This window comes from Danio rerio, chromosome 23 (assembly GCF_049306965.1).
Source record: "Danio rerio strain Tuebingen ecotype United States chromosome 23, GRCz12tu, whole genome shotgun sequence".
Taxonomy (NCBI): Eukaryota; Metazoa; Chordata; class Actinopteri; order Cypriniformes; family Danionidae; genus Danio; species Danio rerio.
In genome coordinates this window covers 27,273,400-27,300,672 of record NC_133198.1, presented here as the reverse complement: position 1 = coordinate 27,300,672, position 27,273 = coordinate 27,273,400, and the positions used below count along the sequence as shown (strand labels likewise).

Sequence of the window (27,273 nt, the reverse complement as noted above, 5' to 3'; positions counted from 1 at the left end):
TAACTAGTAAATAAATTACTGAATAATAAATATTTACAATTTTTATTACATTTGTTATTATTATTATTATTATTATTATTATTATTATTATTATTGATGTTGTTTGTTGTTGTTTTTATTATTTGTATTATTTTTGTTGTTGTTGTTGTTGTATTTTATATTATATTATATTACTAATGATAGAATATATATTAACACCAATAAATATAATCAATATCTATAAAAAAACAAAAATAAATGTAAAAAGGTAGATTAGGGGAATAAAAGATTAAGAATAGAAAACAAATTCAAATAAAATAAACAAACTAAAATACAAAACAAATTGTGTTTTTTTTGTAATAATTGTGTAATAATAATAGTAATAGTATAATAATAATAAAAGTAACAATATTAATAATAATAATAATATTGTAAAAGATTATCAACTAAAATATAGTTATAAAATAAATACAATAAAGAAAATACTAAAAAACAGTTAACAACAATAATTTTATAGCTCTGGTGTTGGATCTTCCTTTCAGCAAAGTGTAATTTTTTTCTCTCTCTGTAGGTAATGAAGGCCATTAATGAAGCTTTCCGTCTTCCTGCGCCGATGGACTGCCCTTCAGCCGTGTACCAGCTGATGTTACAGTGTTGGCAGCAGGATCGCTCCAAACGGCCCAGATTCGGAGACATCGTCAGCCTTCTGGACAAACTCCTGAAGAGTCCAGATTCTCTGAAGCCTATCGCAGACTTCGACCCTCGGTAAGCGCTCACAACACATGCTCAGAATTCTTCAAATGACTCCTTTTACATGACAGAGAGAAGTCGAGGCTTGCACACACGTCTATTACACAATTTCTGAGCAAGACACTCAAGTGCTAATTTAAACAAAGTCATTCCCCTGTGAAGTTAAGACACGCACCGCGTACCAATGGATGGTTTTGGCATCTTCTGATGTTTATCGCACTGTAAACTTTCCAATCTTCATCAGAATTCTTGAACCTAACGGACAGGTTTTCCTCTCCCACCCAACAATTACGACAAGAAAAGGTCTCTCTCTCTCTCTCTCTCTCTCTCTCTCTCTGTGGTTTTCTTAAATGTATTTTTGTGTTTTGTGCCTTTGTCAGAGTTTCCATTCGGCTTCCCAGCACCAGTGGCTCAGACGGCTCTCCCTTCAGGTCTGTGTCCGAGTGGCTGGAGTCCATCAAGATGAGCCAGTACAGTGAGAACTTCAGCATGGCCGGTGTGGTCAGCATGGAGCAGGTGCTGCAGATGAAGAGCGAGTGAGTAACGCTCACACTTTTACACACGCTACAAAACAACAACAGCAGTTAATGATCTGATGCGATCATTGCGATTGGTAGATTTTGATATATTCATTTATTTTATTTTCGTCTTAAGGCTCCTACACACTGGGATGCTTTTCGTTTGCATTTATCGTCAGCGTTTAACGAGACGTTTTCAGACATCCCAAGTTGGAAAAAGTAATTTCCAGGGGATACAGAGTTGATTTGCGGGAGGTAGCGGATTAGTGGGTGCTTGAACGTATCTTCTGTGAAGGGGGCGTGTGCGCGCGAAACGTACTTGAAGAGCGGTGGGGGTGAGTTGCGCGAGACGTACCTGAAGAACGGTGGGGGTGAGTTGCGCAAGACGTACCTGAAGAGCAAGTAGGGATGCAGTGGAGAGAGGAGTGTGCAACATATTTAAGGACCGGGCAGGAGACGTGCGAATTCCGGGAGATTATCATTCATTTGCGGGCATCCGGGAGTGTCTATGCATTTCAGGGATACTCCCGCAACTTCCGGGAGACTTGGGATGTCTGCGTTTTTCCGTATCCAAACCAAAACGTTTTTCACTGGCGTCAAGCTGAAGAGTATGCAAAATCACTCCTTGACGGTAGATGGTGCTACACATCTTTAACCTTCTGACATGCGCTTATAACACAGAAGAAAAGGAGGAGAGGAAGTTCACATGCTTGTTGTTAAAGTTACTGGTGACTCGAACAAGCATGGATGGTTCAAGCAGCAGCTCCAGCTCTAGCGATTTAAAAATGATTATTGTACACCAGAGCAATAAGCAACTAAATGTTCAAATCGCCTCTGGGCATTTTCTTTAATGTGCGCTCGCATTCACAGTTTTGCGCTTGAGCGTCTCCAAGTGCTGTTTACTGTACAGTAACCTTCTTGCTGTGAGGCGACAGCACTACCTACTGAGCCACCACATCGCCAGATTTTAATATAGTTAAAAATTTATTCTATTTTTTAATTTGCTTAAATTAGTATACTTTTCTGGTGTGTGTATTTAAATATTTCCCTGTGATGGGTTGAGGCTGGAAGGGCATCCGCTGTGTAAACAATATAATGAATAATGAATTACGCGACCACTGTGGCGACACCAGATTAGTAAAGGGACTAAGCCGAAAGAGAATGAATGACTAAATGAATATATATATATATATATATATTTTTTTTTTTTCCAATTTGTCTTTAACACAAAGATTTTTCCAACAACTTGCCTATTTACCTTAACCTGCCTTGTAAACCAATTAACCTAGTTAAGCCTTTAAATGTCACTTTAAGCTGTATAGAAGTGTCTTGAAAAATATCTAGTAATATATTATTTACTATCATCATGGTAAGATAAAATAAATCAGTTATTAAGGATGAGTTATTAAAACTATTATGTTTAGAAATTAGTCGAAAAAATCTTTTCTCCGTTAAACAGAAATTGGGGAAAAAAATAAACAGGGGGGCTAATAATTCAGGGGGTTTAATAATTCTGACTCCAACTATATATACTCTATATATATATTATTTAATTAAAAGTAGTCTTTGGACACAGTATCCTGTTTCTTGAACTTCCTTCAATTTCTCTCTTACATAATGTCAGAAATGTAGCCTAACTAATTTAGTATTATGTAAAACAGGGAATAAAATGGCCCCAGATGAACATAATTTGAGAGTTCTGGGAATTTGTGAAGGAATCTGCAGTGTTTGGCTCTCACCCTCTCCTGCGGCACACAGTCTACACCGAGACTGATTGGTCAGGACAAGCTTGTATTTAAACAAGATGCTATCCTCGAACTTTTAATAATTCCTCGAACATATAAATATTTTTCCACGTTTTTTCTTCTAGAGATCCGGTAATTGAATGTGGCTTAAATTTATGCTTTGGTTACAAGGATAATCTCACACAACCACAGACCATTTTTTGATTTACTGTATTTGGCGAGCGCAGCAACCACATAAAATTGTAATGACGATTTAACCTTTTTTAGACGAGTCAAGCGCTAACTTTTAACTTAAACACACACAAACGTTTCAGCGTCTTCTCAGTAAACACCTTAGAGGGCTACTAGTTTCTTTGAAGCGATGGCAGGAGAGAAAGAATAGCCGTGGTTTTTGGCTGTGGTGGATTGTGGCATGATGTTCCCCTGCCCCGTCCTGCCATCCCTCCCTTCCTCCCACTGTTTCGGCAGACTCTCTCATCCCTCCCCTTCCCAACAGCACTAGTCGAGGCCTGCGCTTCCACTGTAGCCAGAAACCACACAACCCTCACATCCACACCACTGGACTTAAAAGTCAAGACTAGAGATGAAAGAGAGCCGCGCTGCTGAAGGAGAGAGAGCTGATCTTCATGCAGAGAACAGAGAGATATATTTATACACAGTTTTGTATCATGCAGCAATATTTTACAGGAAGAAGTGAGCTGCACTCATACTCCACTCATATTCTTTTTTGCTTCCATTCTTCATGATGTGAAAAGTGTTCAGTATTTAAAAGAAAGCAAATTAAGTATGTTTTTAATAATTGAACATTGGCTAATTAATGATGACGTCAACATAATTAGTGCTTTGAAAAGAGGGTGGAGGGACTGAATTACTCTATACAGTCAGGAAGGATTTAACTGAGCTCAAAGTTTGTCTGTTTACTGATAGATGAAAAATAAAACATCAAAACAAGAATATTTGTATGAGTGCGGATAACTATTTTCTGTATTAGCAATTTAACAGGTCAAGATTAAGTTAAAAAAGGTGTAAACGACGTTGTTGTTATGCAGAAATACATTAAAACATTTGTCTGCATTAATTTTCATTAGTGGATGAATGATAAATAATACATTTGCTGTTTGCTGTTAAATGTTTATAAATGTTAGCATGACTTAGCATAGCTAACTACTAAACTTAAAGTTCACCCAAAACTGAAAATTCTCTCATCAAATAATAATACCTTACATTTATATTATATACACAATAGGGGCCATGATGGATGTAGGCCAGTGGGCAAATTTGCTCAGGATGCTAGGGTTAAACCCCTAATCTTTTTCGAAGAACATCCTGGGATTTTTAATGACCATAGTGAGTCAGGACCGCGGTTTCGTGCCTCATCCGAAAGACGACACTCACTGAGCAGTATAGAGTCCCCTTCAATGTACAAGGGTGTACAACCCACACAGACCACAGGTTGAGCGCCCCCTGCTGGCCTCACTAACACCACTTCCTGCAACAACCTAGAACAGGGGTGGCCAATCCTGTTCCTGGAGATCTACCTTCCTGCAGATTTCAGTTGCAACCCTTATCAAACACACCTGTCTGTAATTATCAAGTGGATTTCAGGTCCTAATTAATTGGTTCAGGTGGGTTTGATCAGGGCAGGAGCTAAACTGTACAGGTAGATCTCCAGGAACAGGATTGAGCAAAAGTTGCTATAAAAAAAGTTGCTAGATTACATCATACGTCTTTTGCATATTACTGACGTCACCACGTTCTACCCTTTCTGTTTGTGTAACAGCCTATGATTAAAAAGGGGTATTTATATTTGCACTTTGCTTTATGTATGCATGTCACTTTAACTAAATGTATTGCTGTTTGAATACAGTATATCCATATAGATGTGTAGTGAATTTGCAGTAATCTGCAAGTAAAAAACTCAGACATGTTCAAAAAGTTCAGTTTCTTCTGGAGAAAGTCTTATTTGTTGTATCACGGCTAGAATAAAAGTAGTTTTTAATAAATAAATAAAAAAAACTTTTCAAGGTTGTCTACAGTTGTCTGCAAAACAAACCATCGTTATACCATAACTTGCCTAATTACCCTATCCTACCTAGTTAACCTAGTTAACCTACTTAAGCCTTCAAAGATCACTGGACACAGTAGAAGTGTCTTGAAAAATGTTTAGTAAAATATTATTTACTGTCATCATGGCAAAGATAAAACAAATCAGTTATTAGAAATGAGTAATTATAACTATTGTGTTTAGAAATGTGTTGGAAAAATCTGTTCTCTGTTAAACAGAAATTGGGGGAAAAAATAAACAGGGGGGTTAATAATTCTGATTGCAACTGTATATTATTATTTATTATTAATATTATCAACATTATTATTTGTGTCTGTATTTTAACCATTTATAGATAAATTACTGTCTGACCATCTTAAATAATCTAGCATCTAAGCATGAAATATGAAAATAATTACGAACATAATTTTCAATAGCATTGCAGCGCACTGAGCATATATCAGTATAATTTCTTTATTTGCATTGGCCTCTGATGGAGTATTTGGATACAGGAACTGTGTGCACACACTTGACAAGCTGATATCACCCTCTTCATCCTGGCCAGTGCTTTAATTTCTGCTGTTCTGCAGATCTGGTGTACAAGGGTAATTATGTCACTGTTTTTGTAGCGTTTGATAGCTTCCCATATATAATATCTTGATGATCATTGGGTTAGTCTTCCCAAATACAGTCTCCTTAGCTTATCTGTGAACTCCTTTTTTGATTGCTGACTGTAAGTTTAAGTTCCAGCAGTAGAGTGTTGCCAGCTAATGCCAAAACAAACAAAAGCAATCCCCCCAAATTAATCAAAACAAGTACAGATCTTGTATTTTTGTGATCTCAACCTTCATCTTCTTACTTTATCAACTCATTAATTACATCATAAACACTGTCACATTAAGTCCAACAATGCAACATTTATAATAACTAGATCTGGCAACTAGCAGAGGCTGCGTCTGTGTCCTTAGTAGCTAATTTACTCAACATGTGAATATTTAAAGACATGATATTAAACAATTTTTCATTCATAGAACTTTTTTACTTTTTTTACTTTGAGCATGAAATATTTAGCAAGGCCTTTCTGCGGGCATGTGTGGAGGTAAAGAGCTCTCGGAGCAGGCAGTTTGACTGATGAAGGGTTGGGAGTGGAGGAGAAGCACAGCTCGAGGACCTCTGGCTCTGCTCCCGTGGGTGTTTTTAGCCTCGAAGCTTGCTGAACTTTGTGTGGAGCACCAGAAATGCCTTTGATGTGTTTGTCTTTTGCTTTATGGCCCGACTGTTCCATCTGGTGTCATCTGGTAGCACTCTTTAAAACCAGAAACTATTTACAAGTCCTCCGCTGACTGTGCCGGCCAGCTCTGAGTCACGGCGGGCGAAGGGAAGCCTTGTTAAATCATCAAGGCGCTAATTAAAAATGTAATTAGGATTCAGATAATGTGCTAGCTCAGATAACAGCTGATTCAGAATGACTTTTTCAAAAAGGAGAAGATGTGTCATTTTTAATCAGCCTCACACAGTGCTGATATCAATGATGGAAACTAATGAAAACATTAAATTAAAAAAATCTAATAAAAGTATATAATAAAAATCGTTTTTATCGTCAGCAGTAATAGTCTCACAGACAGTGTGCTGATATGTAGACTGTAAAAAATGCTGCATTACACACAATTCCTTTATGTTGTTTACATAGATAGATATGTCTCTAACATGGGACACTCATGTAAAATGAATTTGTGAAAAGCTTCACCAAAGACTTGATTTTCTATGAAGGTTATGGTTCTATGGTGTTAACAAGAAAATCATGTACTTATTTTATCAGGCTGTATTTGTGAGTGTCATTAGATATGGTCTATCTACATGATATGGTAATCTTTCTGTAAATCTAAAATTATTTTTTTTTTATATTATCAGAATTGTTATGGGACTAATAGGATCAGAAACCTTTACCAGTACTCAAACACTCTACGAGCAATACACTCTGATTGAAATGAAAAGAATTCTAAACAATCCCATCTTGTGTACTCTTCTATGATCTTTACCTTCTGGTAGAAGATAAAGAACCTTCAACTGGAAATGGAACAGCCTTTAGAACTGTTTATACCAGTGTCAGTCAGACTATTGAACACTGATCGACAGTGTGCTTATGTTTTTTTGTATATAGTTCTTTTGCATGTTTGCTTATTTTATCATTTTTTAACTTGCTGAAGTGCCCTGTGAGTCCACAGAAAATTTCCCCTTGAGGGACAATAAAGTATACCAACAAACAAACAAATTATGTTAACTGATGTTTAAATTAGGGGTGTAACGGTTTACAAAAATCACGGTTCGGTTCAATACGATACAGTGGTGTCATGGTTCGGTACGTTTTCGATACAGCAAAAAAAAGAAAAAAAGTGAGAGGATTTCTCTGATTTAATTTTTTTAAATATTAAAACTAACATCATAAAAGTATGATCCTGTTTGTATTTTCTTTTGCTTTAAACAGTGATAGAGCTATACTTCTGGGGTTTCTGCTTAGCAGCAAATAAAACAAATCCTTCTTTATACTCAAAACCAAAAAGCTTCCTATAATAAAAAAAAATAATAATAAATAAATATTTAATTTTGGGGACCACGACCATCCTCAATGTTCAGTAGTGGCCTGTATTTATCTTTAATGAATTTGATTTTCATAAAGGAGCCAGAAACTTTAACCTGGTGCTATAAAATCAATCTGCCGCAGCTGACGCTATTGCTGTGTTGGTAATCTAACGTAGACACACAATCCTATGAAAATAAATTAAAAGTCTGATGGTTTTTATCTTCTGTTGCTTATGGATAAAATATGGCAATTTTAATAGTTTAATACCAATTTATTTAACTTTTCAAAATCAACAAGCGACCCCCCTGTCATTTTCCCACCACCCCCACATTTAGAACTACTGGTATATTATACAATTTTGGTATTAATTACAAAAAAAGTAACCAGAATCACAGAAAAACAGGCATAAATAAACTAAATATATGGGCAAAAATGTTAATTAGTCATGTAAACTTCATTTATTACATTATATATATCTTTGTTAACATTAGTTAATGAAAATAAAGTTCTTGTTAGCTCACGGAGCATTAACTAATGTTCCCAAGCATGATTTAGGATTTTAATAATGCATCAATAAATGATGAACTATGATAAATATATCATGTACAAGCTTATGTTCATTCTTAGTTAATCTTAATAAATACATTAACTAAAGCTATTGCAAAAAAAAAAAAGTAAAAATGTAAAACCATAATAACCATGCTCTTTTTGTTTTATTTCCCAGGGACATCCGTAACATTGGAGTGCGTCTGCCGGGTCACCTGAAGCGGATTGCCTACAGCATCCTGGGACTAAAAGACCAGACGAGCACCCTGAGTGTGTTTGCAGTGTGAATTGTCTTTAAGCAGCACCTTTGGCTGTGGACTCAATTAACTCTCATCTGCCTTGGGATTGGACTGCAGGGACAGACCTTCACCTGGCCAAAAAATAAATAAATAATGAAACACCTCCAGACTAGCCAGAAGGACTCGCACCGGCGTGGAGACGTGTAGCATTTGACGTACTTACCAACAAAATGGAGGACGTGTAAAACAATCAAAAAAGCTATTGATGTATGCATCAAAACCATGTATATTAGACTTATTTTTACCATACGCATATGTTTATTTTATTTCTTTGAAAAAATATAGTCGTTTCTTTTTAATTTTTTTTAGATTCATATGCATGCTTCATTTTAGCCAGAGAGTGATTGATCAATGCTAGTTAGCGGCTACTTTTAGCTACTTTCAGATCTTATTCGTTTCTCTTCCAATGGTGAACTGGCACTGTGTCTCTCTGACTGAATTACGAGAGAAAAACAGACCCGCAGGTCTTTCTCTTCCAGGAATATGGAGGCGAGCGTTAAGACTTAGTGATGTTTCGCTGATTGTGATGCTCTCTGGTTTCAATCATGCTTGAGTTGGCCGTGATTTGATGTCTCGCGCGATGACATTTTCTTTACAATTGCACTCTCAGCGCTATATGCTTTGGACCATCAAGTTTAAAAATCTCTGGTTTTAGATGAAACAGAGCAGCAAGGCGTTCCTTCAGTCCTGTGTTTTCTCAGCAAACAAGAAGAGCGGAGGCGCCGCCATGAAATAGCACTTAAATCAGAAATCTTAGCCGCCGTCTCATCCCTTATCGTCAGGAAAGGTTACAGCCACGATGACATTAAGGATCGGATGGAACAAAGAGCGAGCGAAAATGACAAAATGGAAACGAGTTAAGAAGAAAAACGCAGTTCTGGAAGCGATTGTCGGATTAAATCAAATAGGAAAATGTGATCCAGCGGCGTTCTGTAAACAAATGCACGGTTGTGATTTTCAGATATTTGCAGCAAGTGACAGTCCTCGCAGACCAAGAATATGATCAAACGGACAGTTCTGTTCACTGGGATTTGTGGATTCTGTTATTCATTGTGTGTCAGGAGATTAAAGTGGCCTGGAGCTGTGAATCACGGAGACTATCTTCAGCAGATCTGCTTCATGATTAACTGATCAAGATATGCTGGGATATGACCTTCCTTGATTATTATGACTTGCAGGACCTCATTATGGTTTCAAACAGGCTCACTTGTATGGAAAAACTGTTTTATTGTTAAGATTCTTTTCATTTTGTATTTATAGAGGGAAGAATCTGCTTTACACTTAGGGTGTGTTCACATTTGGCAGGTTTGCTTTGATTGAAACAAACAATTGAAACAATTTTGTGTTTAATAGACGTCTAATAGACATAAAAACGTAGACAGCTTGGCTAAAACAAGGCTAAACTTGGTCTGTCAGCAGGGGCGGATTTAACCAATAAGCAAGGTAAGCATCCCCTTAGGGCTGCAGTAAATCGAGGCCACCCAAATAAATACCTAGAAGTATAAATGATACCTAAAAATTTATATATAATAATTTTTTCTATCATATTTTGTATGGTGAGGGTCAAAATTTTTTAATTTGATCGTAATTATTACATCTGCGCAAATGTGTCTCCCACCTTCAATCATGGACCGGTCCAGCAGTCAAATCAGTAAAGATTTCATTTTAAAAACGAAATAGTTCATTTGTTATTTTTAGTTGTGAATTTATTTTAAGAAAACAAAGTTTCAAAAGTTTTACAAGGTGCTTCACATGTCATTATTATTATTTTGTATTACGATAAAATGTAGAAAAGGCAATCCAATGAAACGTCAAAAAAATAAAGGTGCATTTTATAATGTTTGGGTCACATGGCTGGCATTGCTTAGGGCCCCAAAATCACTAAATGTGCCCCTGGCTGTCATTCATTCATTCATTTTCTTGTCGGCTTAGTTCCTTTATTAATCCGGGGTCGCTACAGCGGAATGGACCGCCAACTTATCCAGCACGTTTTTACGCAGCAGATGCCCTTCCAGCCGCAACCCATCTCTGGGAAACCCCTGGCTGTCAATGAAAATCTAATAGCCTAAAACTAGACTAGTGGTCGAAAAGAGAGATTAGACAAACTTTATATGTGTAGTCATTCATTTCTGTTTATTTGATGACTAGTCTAGTTTTGGCCTATTCTTAGACTTCTATTAGATTTTCACTGACAGCCCAATTTTAGCCTTGTTTTAGCCAAGACGACTATGCTTAGACATCTACTAGACACCTTTTGAAAACAAAAAAATGCTTGCTGGGACATCTTCCTACAGCAGATCTGTTTATCTGTGCAATGGATGATTTCTTTAGACATGTTAAGGATTTTTCAAATGCTCCCAACTGAAGATAGTACCAGTATGTGTACATAAATTAAGGACTTTTAGGGTGCTTTTACACCTACACTTTTGTTTCGGAACGTATTTCGTTTGCCCAGTTAGCGCGGTTCGTTTGGAATATGTGAACAGGGCAAAGTAATCGCGCGAGATCGCTTGAATGAGGTGGTCTCGGCTCGATTGAAACGAACCCTGGAGTGGTTCGATTGCAGTGAGAAAGCGATCTGATCCGAGCGTGGTTATATCACAGTGTTTTATGGATATGTAATAGGCCTACGGCTATATGAAGAGAGAATTATGAGTAGGATGGGAAGTTTCGCGAGTTTCCGGATGCCCGCAAACGAGTGATGATCTCCCGGTAATCTCGCGTCTCCCTCCCTGAATCGATTCACAGGTGTGAAAGCACCCTTAATGTTTACATTTTTAAGTCAGGGGAACCAGGATTAAATGTCATATTTTCTTTTTATGTTCTGTCCTGGAGGGCCATTGTCCTGCAGAGTTTAGTTCCTACCCCAATCAGACACACCTAGTTAATCAAGCTCTTTCTTAGTATTCTAGAAACATCCTTGCAGGTATGTTGTTGAGGCAAATTGGAGCTAAAATCTGCAGGACACCGGCCCTCCAGGACTGAGTTTGGACACCCCCGGTGTAGACCAAATGAACTGAGATAACCAAACCTCAAGTGTGAACACCCCTTTGTTAATTCCACTTTGTTCGGATTATTGCTAGATGTTGAATGCAGGTGGGTTCTTCATATTTACTGTTTGTTTGCGGTTGATATTGTGTTTCATATCTTTTCTAAGTGGGACATTGAAACTGGCAAAGTTAGAGTTTTCGGAAAGGGAACATTTGTTATTTTTGACCTTGGTTCTGACCTTTTTTTAAACATTGAAATTTGTAAAGCTCAGTACAAACACTCAGATCCCACTCATTCATGGATATATTTCTACACAAACAAAAATAAGTTTGATTGGGCCAAATGTTTTGTACTTTATTTAATAGTCTATTTATTTTTTACTTTATTTATTGTTTTAAGTACACTGAATTGGGATTTATTTGTAACGAAAGTTTGTCTTTCAGTCACAATAAAATCTTTGTAGCCTCTAAACTCAGTCACTTTGATTTTTTTTCACTCACAACAATAAAAATCCATAGTAGAAAGAAAATAAGATGTTTCTAATTGCATCTTCATTGTAATGCATCAAGCTCTTTCATAGCGAGCAAGTCAATACAGCACTAATGTACTCAAGGAAGCCAGAAGCTTTGCATGACTGCATTATCTAATTGGTCAAAGCAGCCCCTATTTAATTAGTTGCTGGTTTGCAGTCCATCTGTAAACTATGACAGAAACCAATGAACCTTATAACCTGTGCAGGACAATTTACTTTGTTCTCAATTTAGCCCCTCCTGTCCATCCGTAACCACAGCTTCACTGAACTCAAATTAAGAGAGGCTTTTGTCTGGCGCCCAGAGTATTGAATTTATCAGCTGCCGTTGAGTGATGCAGCCAACAATGCCACTAATGCACCCTTTTGATAAGGTGGAAAATGTCAAGGCTGGAATGTAAATATTTATACACAAAAATAGTCGGACAAGGGAAGCTGGCTAGAGGGTGAAATCCCATCACGGAAGTCAAACAGGTTGAACAGAAGAAGCAAATGTCTTTCTGCTTTTCTGTTATTGTCTAGACAGCTTCGTCATCTTTTGTTCAGATGGACTTGCACCAGTGGCCTTGAATTAGGTCCTTTATTTTACACAATATGTGCCCCATGTGATTCAGTTTCTGTTTGACTGTGATCAAAAAGGAAGTTCCTGGACTATATGTGAAGGATTTATTGGTGCAGCTTATTTCAAAGAATATGATGATCCATTGATGTCACTTAAACTTTGTGTTAAAACGCACTTTAACAAACAGGTTAACAATACTGGTCTTATTGTATCCGTCTGTCAGACAGAGTGTTCAGGGCTGTAACCACCATAGGCATAAAGTAGGACAAGTCTTCTCTAAATATTTAGAAATGACCCTGAATTAAACATTTTTGAATTACATATTGCACTCCATTACAAAGCCCTCTTTTGTTAGGATGTCCAAAAGTGTTACAATTTAAAGTCAGCAATATATTGTAGTAGCTGTGATGTTATCTATAAGCTAGTAGGTTCTAAAACATAATACATTTAGAAGATATATGCATTTGAAATCTAATGCAAGTGCACAACCAAGCAAAATACTGTTCCAGTGGTTTTCAATGAAAACCTCTTACATATTGTGCCTTTAACAGGTTATAAAGAGACTAATATAAATTATAAATGAGATATTAGTGAGACACATTTTTATATATCAGTCAGCATGTGTAAAATACAATATCTGCATATTTAATGTATATTTGCATAGGCCTATTTGACCTTGAGGAAAATTGATTACGATCAATTAACGTAAAATACCTAATCCAGAATACCCACCTGTTTTGCGGAATAGCTACTCAAGTTTTTTTTGCGTCGCAATCTTTTTGCTTTAGGGATTTAGTTCTGTAAACGTGTCCTTTATGGAGGACGAAACCTACAAAACAAGAAATAAATATGCAAATAAATAAATAAATGTATATACAAAAATCCACAAATTCCTGCATAAATAAAACATTAAATAAAGAAATATGCACACAAATAAGTATATATATATATATATATATATATATATATATATATATATATATATATATATATATATATATATATATATATATATATATATATATATATATATATACACACACACACACACACACACACAAATTATATTATAAAAAATATATAATAATGTAATAAATTACACGAATGTTGTGTAAATTTTGTGTTTTGTGTGTTATTTTTTCCCACTGTCAAACGTTTATTCATTTCTTGAACGTAGTTCCATAACGTTATTTACTTTTCCTCAGGTCAACATGCTAATGAGAGGGTGTCTGTCAATTATCAGAAGCCAGTCAAAATTATAGAATGCAAAACTTTTCTAACGATCAATCAATGATGGCATCAAGACCGCCTTCTGATGATTGACAGACACCCTCTCATTAGTTGACCTGAGGAAAAGTAAATATGCAACTAAGTTGAATAATCGCTTAAAAAGAGGAAAAATAAACGTTCAGTTTAACATTTTCTTATTCGCCCAACATTTGTGTCATTTATTTAATTATTTATCGATTATTTATATATTCATTTATGCAGGAATTTGTGGATTTTTATGTACATTTATTTATTTATTATTTTATTTATGCAGGAATGTCTGACATTGCATCGCTGAGCGATGCAATCTCAGCTTGCATCATAATACCTGCATCCAGATACTGTTGTGACTGTATGGATTTATTTACAAATTTATTTATATATTTATTTATTCATTTTTGCAGGTTTTGTCCTCCATAATCCTTTGAATAGTTCATTAATAGAACTTTAACTCAGAAGGCAGACTTTATAACTATACAGATTTCTTAAAGAAGTTTAACATTCCTGCTACTACTAGTGAATATGTCATGTTGTCAATTCTATCCCTTCTGGTCAAATTCCCATTGCCATACACTCACACTGAATTTAACTGATACAGTGGTTGGAAGTGTGTTTTTCAGCAGACCAACAGAAAAATTACTGTAAAATTAGAAGCCTCTTCCCGAGAGAGATAATAACAATCCCTTATGTAATACCTTATTGGAACAATGCTGTTGAAAATATTCCATGGGAGAAAGTATGGACTTTGCCTCACAAATATCTGATTACTAATAAAGTAAAAGAAGTAATATTTAAATTAATTCACAAATGTTATCCTACTAAGACCTGTCTTTAGAAATATAAGTCTGACATTGATATGAACTGCTCCTCTTGTCACTCTTCGGAGGAAGACTCTATTGTTTCGGCAGTGCTCCTACAGAGAGAGATTCTGGTCAGATTTGTTAGTATGCAATCTTATATTATGAGTGACTTTTCCTTTTTCATTTAAAGATATGTTCTTTGGGTTGTTTGACGAGTCTGAAAAAAACTTGGAAAAAGTGTATGTAATTAATTTATGTATTCTTCTAATAGGCAAGTTTCATATTCACAAACAACGTTTAGTGGCTCTAAACCTTTTTTGATCTATTTACAATTTACCTAGACCAATATTTGGAAGCTATCCAGCATTTTTTCTTATCCAAAAGCAACAAAACTGTATCCTTGTTCTTTTTTTGTGTCTCTTTAAGGTGTAACTTCTCATTATTTTTATTTTTGTTACCCTGGCGTTAGTTTGTCTTTGCAGTCCTGCTGAAAAAACAGATTAATCCAGCATAGGCTGTTTGGCTGGTTTTAGCTAGCTGACCGGCCTGGTTTTAAAGGGGTTTTGACCATTTCCAGGCTGGTTTCCAGCTATTTCCAGCCTGATCTTAGCTGGTTAGCACCAGCTTGACCAGCCTAACCAGCTATGTCAAGCTTAAACCAGGCTGGTCAAGCTGGTTTTAGCTAGTCTTTTTCCAGCCTAACCAGCTAAGACCAGGCTGGAAATGGCTGGAAGCCAGCCTGGAAATGGATGAAACCCCTCTAAAACCAGGCTGGTCAACCAGCTAAAACCAGCAACCAGCCTTTGCTGGTTTAAGCTGGATTTTTCAGCAGAGGTAAAATTCTGTGCACTTTTTTTATTTATCTGTATTATTAGTCTCTATATGTAGGCCTAATTTGATCTACCTCTTTACTTAAATAAAATAAAATAAAATTAAATTAAATTAAATTAAATTAAATTAAATTAAATAAAATAAAATTAAATAAAATAAAATTAAATTAAATTAAATTAAATTAAATTAAATTAAATTAAATTAGATTAGATTAGATTAGATTAGATTAGATTAGATTAAATTAAAATAAATAAATAAATAAATAAATAAATAAATAAATAAATAAATAAATAAATAAATAAATAAAATCATTAAAAGAACCGGAACTAGCTCTGACTCTTGCTGCATTTTGGGATTCGGTGAAAAAGAGTCGACTCATTGGAGTCATGTTAGTGAATGAACAGCTCAAAACAACGACATTCAACGTTACTGTTAAACTCTTTCACATCACGCTTTTTTTCATCTTGCTCACGTGCGAAGTTTTGCGAGGTTGAATTCATAACTCAGGTAGGTTATCATTTTTTTTTACAATACTGTGATGTTTAAAATTCAAAAGCAACAGTCAATGCCGACGAACAAAAACAAGTCACTCCCTACATTTCTTTTTCTTTACCCATCAAATATCTAATTTCAGCTGGAAATACGTCACGTTGTGAAAATAAAGGGTTGTGAATGACATTTCATGTTGACAGTAAAGAAAATACAAAAGAGAATACCGATGAAAAGAAAGGGAAAATCAGTGTCAGGTTGCTCTGAAAGCAAGATGGGTAGGTTATATATTTAACAACTGCTTAGCACATGATTGAGGTATAGATTTACATAAACATGCTAGCAGGACCATTCCCATGAACAGAATTAACTCTTAATGTGGATTAGTAGTCATATTTTCCCCAATATGTGTGTTCAGCTTAAATTACAGGCTACAACAGTATAGGTGAGGACTGTGTTGAAGGCTGGGCTGTGGTGCTTTATGCGCTGTACACATGGTTTAACCTTAGTGGTAAAATGTCCTGTGTGAGGCCTGTGGCTTTCATTTTTAGGTTTCCTCCTTCTTTACAGTGGCTTTGAAAATGTCCCCGCTCTTTAAAGAGCTCCCATTGTAAAAATCATCATTATACAGTTCAAGTATGAGTTTTTCCTTTTATATTTATTTCTTGTCTTTTCCATCGCCCTCTTTTACATCTGAACACACAAAGCCAGAACCGTTGTGGAATTTACATCCTTGGCTAATTTTAGAGATGGGTTTCTGACCAAAAAACACATCCTCCAATTTGGGGCTATATTGGTCTTCCTCCCTCAGTTTTCTCTGTGTGCTTCTCCCTCTCTACTCACTCTCTCCTCTTAAAATCATTCTGTTTGTCTTTCTGACCTGTTTTTCCACGTCTTCAGGGATTGCTGCCACACTTACCGGTTTGCTTTTTCTCATCATCACTGGTGTTTTGTTTTGCTATGTTCAACCAAGTGGTTCCTGAAGTTGTTTCAGGGCGTAGATTTCACACTGGGCTTCAAATTAACAACCCAACTGTAGTTTTTAAGTTTTCACACACAAAAGTGAACAAAATGTTCTCAAATCAAACGATTCAGTGTATTTAAATTGGACTGCAGAGACCCAACCCAATGATTAGCATTACATAAGCTGAACTGGAAAAATGACAGTTCTTGGTTTTTAAATGTCTCTTTAATGTTGATGGTTTCTTTTTCTCTGCAGTTTTCAACCAATTATTTACCGCACAAAAACAATGTAGTCAGCACAAAACCACACTGATCCTTGTTGCATTTAATGTAATCTGGCATGCATTGCTTATATGCTTTTGTCTACTTTTTGCATATGAACTTTAAGGAGGCTAAAGTTGGCTTTAGCTTCATTCATTCATTTTCTTTCGGCTTAGCCCCTTTATTCATCAGGGGTCACCACAGCGGAATGAACTACCAAATTGTCCAGCACATGTTTTATACAGTGGATACCCTTCCAGCTGCAACCATGAACTGGGAAACACCATACACTCTTACATTCACACACATGCACTACGGCTATTTTAGTTTATTAAATTCACCTATAGCGCATGTCTTTGGACTGTGGGGGAAACCGGAGTACCTGAAAGAAACCCACATGAAGACGAGGAGAACATGCTAACTCCACACAGAAATACCAACTTTCCCAGCTGGGACTCGAACCAACTTGAACCTGCGACCTTCTTGCTGTGAGGTGACAGTTCTAACCTGAGCCATTGTGTCGCCCGCTTACAAAACAGTAACCATAATTACCGATTACCAAACTATTATGTTTCTATTGTGATTATGCACAACGATATTATAAATTGTATGTACTCTTTACTAGTACTGGGTTGGACCCACTTTTGGTCTTCAGAACTGCTTTAATCCTCCATGACATAGATTCAAGATACTAGAAATAGTCCTCAGAGGTTTTGGTGCATATTGACATGATAGCCTCACATAGTTGCTGCAGAGGCTGCACCTCCATCTCCTGTTCCACCACATCCCGAAGGTGATCTATTGGATTGAGTTCTGGTGGCTGTGGAGGCCATTTGAGTACAGTGAACTCGTTGTCATGTTCAAGAAACCAGTCTGAGATGATTAGCGATTTATGATCTGGCATGTTATACTGCTGGAAGTAGCCATCAGAAGATGGGTACACTGTGGTCAAAAATGGATTGACTGGGTCAGCAACAATACTCAGGTAGACTGTGGCATTGACACGATGCCCAATTGGTACTAATGGGTCCAAAGTGTGCCAAGAAAATATCCCCCACACCGTTACACCACCACCACCACCAGCCTGAACTGTTGATACATTGCAGGATGAATCCATGCTTTAATTTTGTTCAATTCTGACCCTACCATCTGAATGTCACAGCAGAAATCGAGACTCATAAGACCAGGCAATGTTTTTTCAATCTTCTATTGTCCAATTTTGGTAAGCAATTGTGAATTGTAGCCTCAGTTTTCTGTTCTTAGCTGACAGGAGTGGCACCCGGTGTGGTCTTCTGCTGCTGTAGCTCATCCGCCTCAAAGTTGGACGTGTTATGCATTCAGAGATGCTCTTCTGCATACCTCGGTTGTAACGAATGGTTATTTGAGTTACTGTTGCCTTTTCTATCAGCTCGAACCTGTCTGGCCATTCTCTTCTGACATCTGGCATCAACAAGACTTCAGTGCACACAGAACTGCCGCTCACTGGATATTTTCTCTTTTTTGGACCATTCTCTATAAACCCTAGAGATGCTTGTGCAAGAAAATCCCAGTAAATCAGCAGTTTCTGAAACCAGTCTGTCTGGCACCAACAACAGGGTTTCCACAAGGTCTTAAAAAGTCTTACATTTCAAAAACAAAATTGTAAGCCCTAAAAAGTGTTAAATTCACTGAAAATGTGTGTTGTAGGTCTTACCAGGTCTTAATTTTCCAATGTCCAATTAAAGCTACCCTATCAGGCCGACACTTAATCACCAAAAAACTATTTTAAAACCTTATATATATGTAGTTGCTTTTATTGCAAAGAGATACAAATCACAACAACTGTTAGACATGTTTTCAGCAAATTCTCCTTATTAAATTCTAAGCAGGGAAAGAAAACTAAAGCAACACATCCCTTTACATGATCTTGCATTAATACAAAAACTATTTACAGAAGTAACTGGATCATTAGAAAAAAATCCTTAGTCTTATGCCCAGTATAAGTCTAAAATTTCATTCGTAATGGTCTTAAAAAGACTTAAGTTTAATTTAAACCTACAGAAACCCTGAACAACCATGATGCCACATTCAAAGTCACTTAAAGGGGTGGTCCAGAAAGTAATTTTATGGCTTGGTTGTGTTAATAAGATGCAAAGCAATGTGTGCTTATGTTTCACTTGAAGGATATCATGTTATTTTTTTCATAAATCTCACTTTGATTACAGAAACAGAGAAGCTCTGTGAAAATAATAGGGATGGCATTTCTGCTCTCTCTGCTGTAACGTTACAGTGCCTCTGGCCACAGCCCTTAGCTGTGCAGTGAGGGTGCGCAGTAAACTAAACTTTGTGATCTCACAGGGGGCGGAACTATTTTTGGTAGTCCCCAAAATTCATTCATTGTAGGCTTTGCTAAGCAAATTGTGTAAAAATCAAGGTCTCCCTTTGCATTGAACTTTCAGCATTTTACATTCAGAGATGCTGTTTATGTTCACGCAGCAACATTACACATCAACTAAAGATTAAAATATGATATCGTAGTGGACCACCCCTTTAAAGCTGCGGTTACACTGGGCTTTTTTCCCTATAGACTTCCATTCATACGCACGCGAATGCGTCAGACCGGAAGCGCAGGCTCATGTGTCAAGTTTCGCAGGTTGCTGCGGTGCAAAGTTCAAGCTTGGTGAACTCTGAGCTGTGAAATCGCATCACTTGACTGTGTGATAGCAATCGAGGATCAAAACATGACCTCTCTGGACAGAAATTTAAAACATAGAGCAATTGCTCGCTTTTTTTATTATCTAATCATCTTGTTTAATCCCGCCCTTTTTCGCAGCTCCGCACGACAGAATTTCACACACTCAAACTCTAGTGTGACCACAGCTTAAATCCCCCTTTTTCCCCATTCGGAGGCTCGGTTTGCATTGCAGCAAATAGTCTAGACCATGCCTAGATGCCTTAAGTCACTGCCATGTGATTGGCTGATTAGAAATTTGCGTTAGCGAGCAGTTGGACAGGTGTTCCTAATAAAGTAGCCAGTGAGTGTATATTTGAGTTTAGCAGCGTATGTGATCCTAAAGAACATATGAGTGATGATTTTTGGGCTGTAGCCCACGCTAGCACCACTGGTTCAACTTCTGTGCTTTTTCATTACTTTGTGGCAACAACTTGCCCTTTATGTTGCATTTTTTTTCAGAGCAGTATATAAACACATGTGTTGACAATGTGTAACGTGTGTAAAAACATATGTGAACTGGAGAAATTTGACAAGATTTTTCAAACCTAGTTATATCAAAAGGCCACAATGTTTGTTCTCAGCTTAAATAAAAACACATTTGAATGAGGGTATTATTACAGGGCACTACCCAATGCATGTTTAACTAAAATGCTTCGTTCTACTCCTCAAATGTTCACGACTCAAGCATATATGGGTTTAGCAGTTGCGACACGTATAAATTTACTACAGTGCATAAACAAATGCTGCTTTGTAATGAAAGTGTCCTTGATGTGTTTATCTTTAACACAGCTTATCTAATCTGCGTTTTTACAATGTGCACAGAACTGTAGTTTGGCTAATTATGCTTACTAGACTGTAACTCATCTATCAGTATGCCTTAAATACATTTCATTCAGACCTTGACGCCATGACAGTGAAATATGAACTTTTTCCTTTGTTTACTCAGTTACGATTTAAAGAAGACAGCCACAAAGGGTACAAAACTAGCATGATTGCTTCCCGTGACATTTCCCTGTGTTATTGTAGGTTTTCAGGTCAAATAATTACCCGCTCGACAACACAAGCTCTATTTCTCAAGTTCTCTGTAGTATTCTTTCAATTAGACCTGTTTTGCCTTGTCCCTGAGTGGCCGTGACAGTCCTTTCAAACTTTATTGAGCCTCGTTCTGCTGGCATTCTTCAGCAGTTCCCTTCTCTACTGCTCCTGTCTGCATGTGTTCTTGAAGCCATTAATCGTTCCTGCCTGCACAATGTGAACCCCAGCAGATAATTACAGTAATTAAACCAATTAGGCAGCATATGGAACGAGAGTGAACATGCCCTGAGGACACTGAGGTCTGCTATTCATCCCCTGCATGAGCCTCTGCTGAGGTGGTCCCCGTATCTGGCACTGCTTAAGGAAGGGGCCGGGGAAATTGCTTCAACCCAATTTTGGATTAAAGCAATTTCCTTTTAGCTGAGCCTTGAATACGGTGATGCAGATGTATGTTGTTGGCCTGCTGCAAGAGAGGACTTCAAACAAAGGAGGACAACGTGAAGACAACTGAGAAGAAGAGATATGAAATGGCGCCGTGATTCTGTGTTTGGAGCTGGAATGTTTTATTTCTCATTCCACATTTGCTTTCAACAGAGTTTTTTGTTCTGTGTTTCATGCTTGGATAAATGTTTATTGTATTAATTAAAGTGATCATATTACAGAGAAACATTAGGTGGTGCTCTGTAATAAATGATTCTTATTGGTCAAACTGGCTAATTCAGTTCTGATTAGGGATGCTCATTTTGGTTAATTTTATTGAACGGTCAGTCAGATTAATAAAAAATTAATTCATTTTCTCTTCGGCTTAGTCCCTTTATTAATCTGGGGTCGGCACAGCGGAATAAAAAGCAAACTTATCCAGCATGTTTTTACGCATCGGATGCCTTTCCAGCCACAACCCATTTCTGGGAACATCCACACACACACTCATATACTAAGGACAATTAAGCCTACCCAATTCACCTGTACCACATGTCTTTGGACTGAAGGGGAAACCGGAGCACCCGGAGGAAACCCACGCGAACTCAGGGAAAACATGCAAACTCCACACAGAAACACCAGCTGAGCGGAGGTTCAAACCAGCGACCTTCTTGCTGTGAGGTGGCAGCCCTACCTACTGTCGCCTAATAAAAAGTTATTATTTAATAATAAAAATAAATTGATGTGTCTATTTTGTGTGAGACATTAAAATTTGCATTTTAAAATACAGATTTATTTTAACATGTGAACAACTGCATGCAGAACATATAACAACAGAACATTTTTTTGATAATAATCTTTTTTTTATAATCTTTTTTTTTTTTTACAACAGAACATCTTTACTCGCCTACAGTGTTTCCAACAGCTAAAAACAGAATTAACTTAAAAAGAATAAAATAAATAACTCTTCCTTTATTTTTTACTTAAATTACAAATTACAAAACAAAAACACTGACTGAATACTTTTTAAGAACCAGCATAGGCTGTTTTTTCCAATCATATGATTTTTTTTCTCTTGTTAAATAAAAAGAAGGCTATACGCTCAACTGAAGACATGCATTTAATTAATGCTCTGCTGTTCTTATTATATCACAAACCTCTGTCAGCATTTAATTGAAGTCATTATTTTAAACATTATGTCTTGAGCATCTGATTTCACCTTACAACCTTTGTGCTTTTTTTTTCCATTTTACCCACAGTTCATGTACGCACGCTGCGTGTGATAGGAGACAAACAAGGTGCATATGTTGACTGTTTTAAACATATAGCATAATAGTTTTGTTTTTTACATATAGTATTGCATTCATTTTCATATGTTTTATAGTTTACATAGCTATAAAACAGAAAGTTTCTTCTTCTTTCTTTAATTATGCAAAGACACTGAGGTGTTTATAATGCACAGCCAGGAGAGAGGCCACCAGCACTAGTATGGCATTAACTCGCCAGTGTCAAACTGTGACAAGCAACGTGCTTCTTTTTGCTCCTTTTATTTTGCTTATTTGGTCAAATATGTCTGTAGGCACGTGTTACCGCCCGCCAAGTTAACAAATACGTGTTGCACATTTATGCAGCAAAAATTATAACAAAAATATAAACTAAATCTGATACTATTAATCGGTTAAAAATGCATCCTTTCGGTTTACAGTTAATTGGTTAATGTGAACATCCCTAGTTTTGATCCGTCAATAAGATTGAGCAGCATACAGAAAGTGCTGATAACTGAACCATTTCACTGTCTGTTTTTTTTTTTAACATTTCATTATTACACCAGTAAGTGGCAAAAAAAAACTTGCTACATATAAATAGTGAATATTAGGGATGCTGCAATACAATGTAAAAAATGTTGGGTTCCACACAATTCATTTATGTTGTCCCAACTCAAATTGATGAAGTTAACGTTTTATTGTTTTTACAAATGTACTGTAAGTAGATTGAACATAAAACAATTAAGTTGTCTAAAAAATTAAGAAATGTGTTGTTTCAACTTCTTTTAAATAAGTAGTTTGAACAAGCAGCAAAAAAAATTACTCAATTTAATTTTGAACCGTTTGGTACAGTTCAATACACAAATTGTTTTGCATTTACATTTAAAATTAGTTTTTTGCATCCCCCCCTCCTTCTTTTAATTACTTTCTGAAAATGCCTCTGTGCATGTTAGAATGTATGTCTATGCACAGAAACAAGGCTCCCATCAGTGCAAAATGTAGGAACACTTTCACATAAAAATTAATGTGATGTGTGCAGTATCTCAGCACATGAGCGCACGTAGGAACAGAAGCCCACACTGTGTTTACAATGTGCAGGGAACTCTAGTTTGGCTAATGATGCTTACTAGACTGTAACTCATCTATCAGTATGCCCTAAATACTTTCCATTCAGACCATGACGCCATGACAGTGAAATATGAACTTTTTCCCTTTGCTACATTGTTTGAGTTGTGTGCGTTTTTTTTTTTTAGCCACTTGGATAGGCCTCATCAAATGCGCACCTAAGAATCTCACCTGTATTTCCTCCAGGTTCTTATTGCCTACTGTTTGAAAATACTATGCAGCTCATTTACCAATTTAGTAGGAAATTATGCATTTTGGGCAACACGGTGGCTCAGTTGTTAGCACTGTCGCCTCACAGCAAAAGGGTCGCTGGTTTGAGTCCCAGCAGGAGCAGTTGACATTTCTGTGTGGAGTATGCATGTTCTCCCTGTGTTTGCTCGGGTTTCCCCCACAGTCCAAAGCCATGCGCTATTGGTGAATTTAATAAACTAAATTGGCCATAGTGTATGTGTGTGAATGAGTGTGTATGGGTGTTTCCCAGTACTGGGATGCATCTGAATGGGCATCCGCTGCATAAAACATATGCTTGATAAGTTGGCAGTTCATTTCGCTGTGGCGACTCCTGATAAATGAATGGATGAGTATGAGATTTTGTTATTGTACATATAAGTTAAACATCACTGTGTGTTTTGCCTGATGACGGACAGCATCTGAATGTGTCAGCAGCATAAAATTGTCAGTAAATTTCTCGCAACTTTTTTTTAGGCTTGTTTATTTTAATGTTTAAGTAATTTCTGTGTAAATGTTTTACTCAACCGGTTCTTTCAAAACAATGATTTGCACCAGAACCAGACATCGCCAAAGTCTGTCTTGGCTTTGAGGATTTTGTCCAATCTGAAAGTAGATGCTAAACCTGTTTTTTAAACTTTTCAATACATGCAGCATTACACGAGCAATCGCTTTGCTATAATACCTAAACAAAGTCCTGTTTATTAATTAAAAAATTCTTAATGACTTGCCTAAATAAATTTGGCTTCACTCGTTCCAATCCATGATCTCCTTCTCTGAAACAATTTACAAATGAATGCTTAAATAAGTAAATAGCCGTAAAATAAGTGGCGCAGTGTGGAGCTAGGACATCGTTATTGTAAAATAAACCCCTTCAGGGTGATCCGAGACCTCATCTCTGTGTCATGAGACCCGTATGACGTCCCCATTTTCATGGCACTAGTCAACACAATTGCACTTTTGTTTCCCCAAAATACAGTCTTTCTTGTGGAGATATTATGATTCCTCACAAGCTGAATTCTTGCCATGCTTCAACACATCTGTCCCGAAGCATTCAAGCCCTTGTAAATGAGATTTGTCAAGTTCAAGTTTTCTTACAAGATTTACTGCAGTGAAAACAGTTTAGGTTAACAGTATTAGCCAAGAAACAGGAATGAAGAGGAAACCTGATCTCTCCTCTGCTTCTTCTCCTCCTGACAGGCATATTTGCAAGCAATGGACCAAGCCTCTGCCGCAAGATGTTCGGCATCAGTAGAAATGACAAGAAATGCCACATGCAGATCATATCTGTGAGTCCACCTTTCAGCATTTTCTGTGGAGCAGATAAAGAATGTGGATGGGGTTTTCTCTTTCTAGCAACAAGTGGGGGGTCTAGAGGATTTGCTGGCAGCAGCAGGTGAGGCGGGTGAGATTATCTTTGTCTGAAGTGTGAGAACAGCAGACAGTAGGAGGGAATCAACAGTAGTGGAAACCTGCTGAGCTGATGCTGTGGATCAGGGAAGGGCCTTTACACTGGGAAAAAAACACTGGACAGGAAGAGCAGATCAGGTTTCTTTTAAGTGCAGATGGATTGGAGCTTAAACACACAAGATCTTGATCAATAATGACTTCTGGCGTATGGAAAAAAAATACAATACTTTGAACAAATGGCATGGAGTTTATGGGCTTGTGGTGATTTATTACAGGCAGAATGTGTTGTTTCAAAGCACCAGCACTGGAAATCCCCTTACTGTGGCTCTGCAAGGGCTGATGATGAATTTAAGCGACATTGAGTGTTCGTGTTTTAACATGCTCATTAAAAAAGAAAAATTAGGTTTTGCCTAGCAGCTTCTTGGTAGTCATTATAAGGACATTTTGGGTAGGTTGTGCTGCAATTTAAGTTAAAAAGAGATTTAGGTGGATGTTTTAGTAATTAAATGTCTTGCGTAACCCTTATTTCTGCTTTTCAAAGGTGCAAGGCAGGATCATTAAAGTTTTTAAAAGCCAAACAACTAATACCATTTTTGTTACTTTAAATTAATGTTAACTGAACATTTTTTAGAATGCTGCTACTTAAATATTTCTAATAAACTAACAAATCATAAGAAAACGTAAAAAAATAATAAACATAGCAAGAATAAACACTAAATATTTATTTATTCATTTTCTTTTCGGCTTAGTCCCTTTATTTATTAGGGGTCACCACATCAGAATGAACCACCAACTTATATGTTTTACGTCAGCGGGGTGCCTTCTAGCTGCAAGTACTGGGAAACACCCATAACCTCTCTCTCACACACATAAACTATGGCCAATTTAGCTTATTCAATTAATCTGCAGCGCATGTCTTTGGACTGTGGGGGAAACCGGAGCACCCAGAGGAAACCCTTGCGAACACAAGAACAACATGCAAACTCCACACAGAAATGCCAACTGACCCAGCCGGGCCCGAAGCAGCGACCTTATTGCTGTAAGGGGATAGCGCTGACCACTGACCCACCGTGTCGCCCCATGACACTAAGGCAAGGCAAGGCAAGTTTATTTATATAGCACATTTCATACACAATGGCAATTCAAAGTGCTTTACATAAACAAGAATAAAAGAAACAAGTAAAATAAAAATAAAAACAAATAATAAAAATGCGTAAAAACAAAACAAAACAAAAACAGGTAAAATGTGATATGAAAGAATGAAGAAGAAGAGAAAAACATGATAGTGCAATCTGTCAGACGCAGCACAGTGCTCATTCAGTAAAGGCACAGCTAAACAGATGTGTTTTCAGTCTTGATTTGAATGTACCTAATGTTGGATCACATCTGATCATTTCTGGAAGCTGATTCCAGCAGCGAGGGGCATAGTGGCTAAAAGCCGATTCACCCTGCTTTGACTGAACTCTTGGAACTTCTAGTTTATATGATCCTAATGATCTGAGTGATCTGTTAGGTTTGTATTCAGTGAGCATATCTGTGATGTATTTAGGTCCTAGGCCATTTAGTGATTTATAGACCAGTAATAATACTTTAAAATCTATTCTGAATGTAACTGGCAGCCAGTGTAAAGACCTGAGGACAGGTGTGATGTGCTCTGATTTTCTGGTTCTGGTTAGAATTCTGGCTGCAGCGTTCTGGATGAGCTGCAACTGTCTGACTGTCTTTTTAGGAAGACCAGTGAGGAGTCCATTACAGTAATCCACCCTGCTGCTGATAAAAGCATGAACAAGTTTTTCTAAATCTTCACTAGAAACAAAGCATCTGATTCTTGCTATGTTTTTGAGATGATAGTATGCTGATTTACTGACTGCTTTGACATGACTGTTGAAACTCAGATCTGACTCCAGAGTCACACCAACA

General features: G+C 37.0%; 2 protein-coding genes across 9 annotated transcripts in view; both read left to right on the top strand.

Annotated features, from left to right (window-relative positions):
• The window catches only part of epha2b (eph receptor A2 b), a 47,120-nt gene extending 35,196 nt beyond the window's left edge, over positions 1 to 11,924 (top strand). The window contains exons 15-18 of one of the 2 annotated variants that reach the window (XR_012398531.1): positions 551 to 744; positions 1,110 to 1,265; positions 8,342 to 11,218; positions 11,469 to 11,924. Coding sequence is in view for 1 of the 2 variants with exons in the window: in XM_005162209.6 (XP_005162266.1) it covers positions 551 to 744; positions 1,110 to 1,265; positions 8,342 to 8,450 (459 nt within the window). In the remaining variant the exon portion in view is untranslated. Of the gene's footprint in view, positions 1 to 550; positions 745 to 1,109; positions 1,266 to 8,341 lie in introns of both variants that reach the window. The other variant, XM_005162209.6, reaches the window with a different exon arrangement.
• Positions 11,925 to 15,785: 3,861 nt separating this feature from the next.
• The window catches only part of fam131c (family with sequence similarity 131 member C), a 43,763-nt gene continuing 32,275 nt past the window's right edge, over positions 15,786 to 27,273 (top strand). For 4 of the 7 annotated variants that reach the window (XM_073938707.1, XM_073938702.1, XM_073938703.1 and 1 more), the window contains exons 1-2: positions 15,786 to 15,951; positions 25,144 to 25,232. Coding sequence is in view for 2 of the 7 variants with exons in the window: in XM_073938702.1 (XP_073794803.1) it covers positions 15,841 to 15,951; positions 25,144 to 25,232 (200 nt within the window). In the remaining 5 variants the exon portion in view is untranslated. 7 annotated transcript variants of the gene reach the window in all.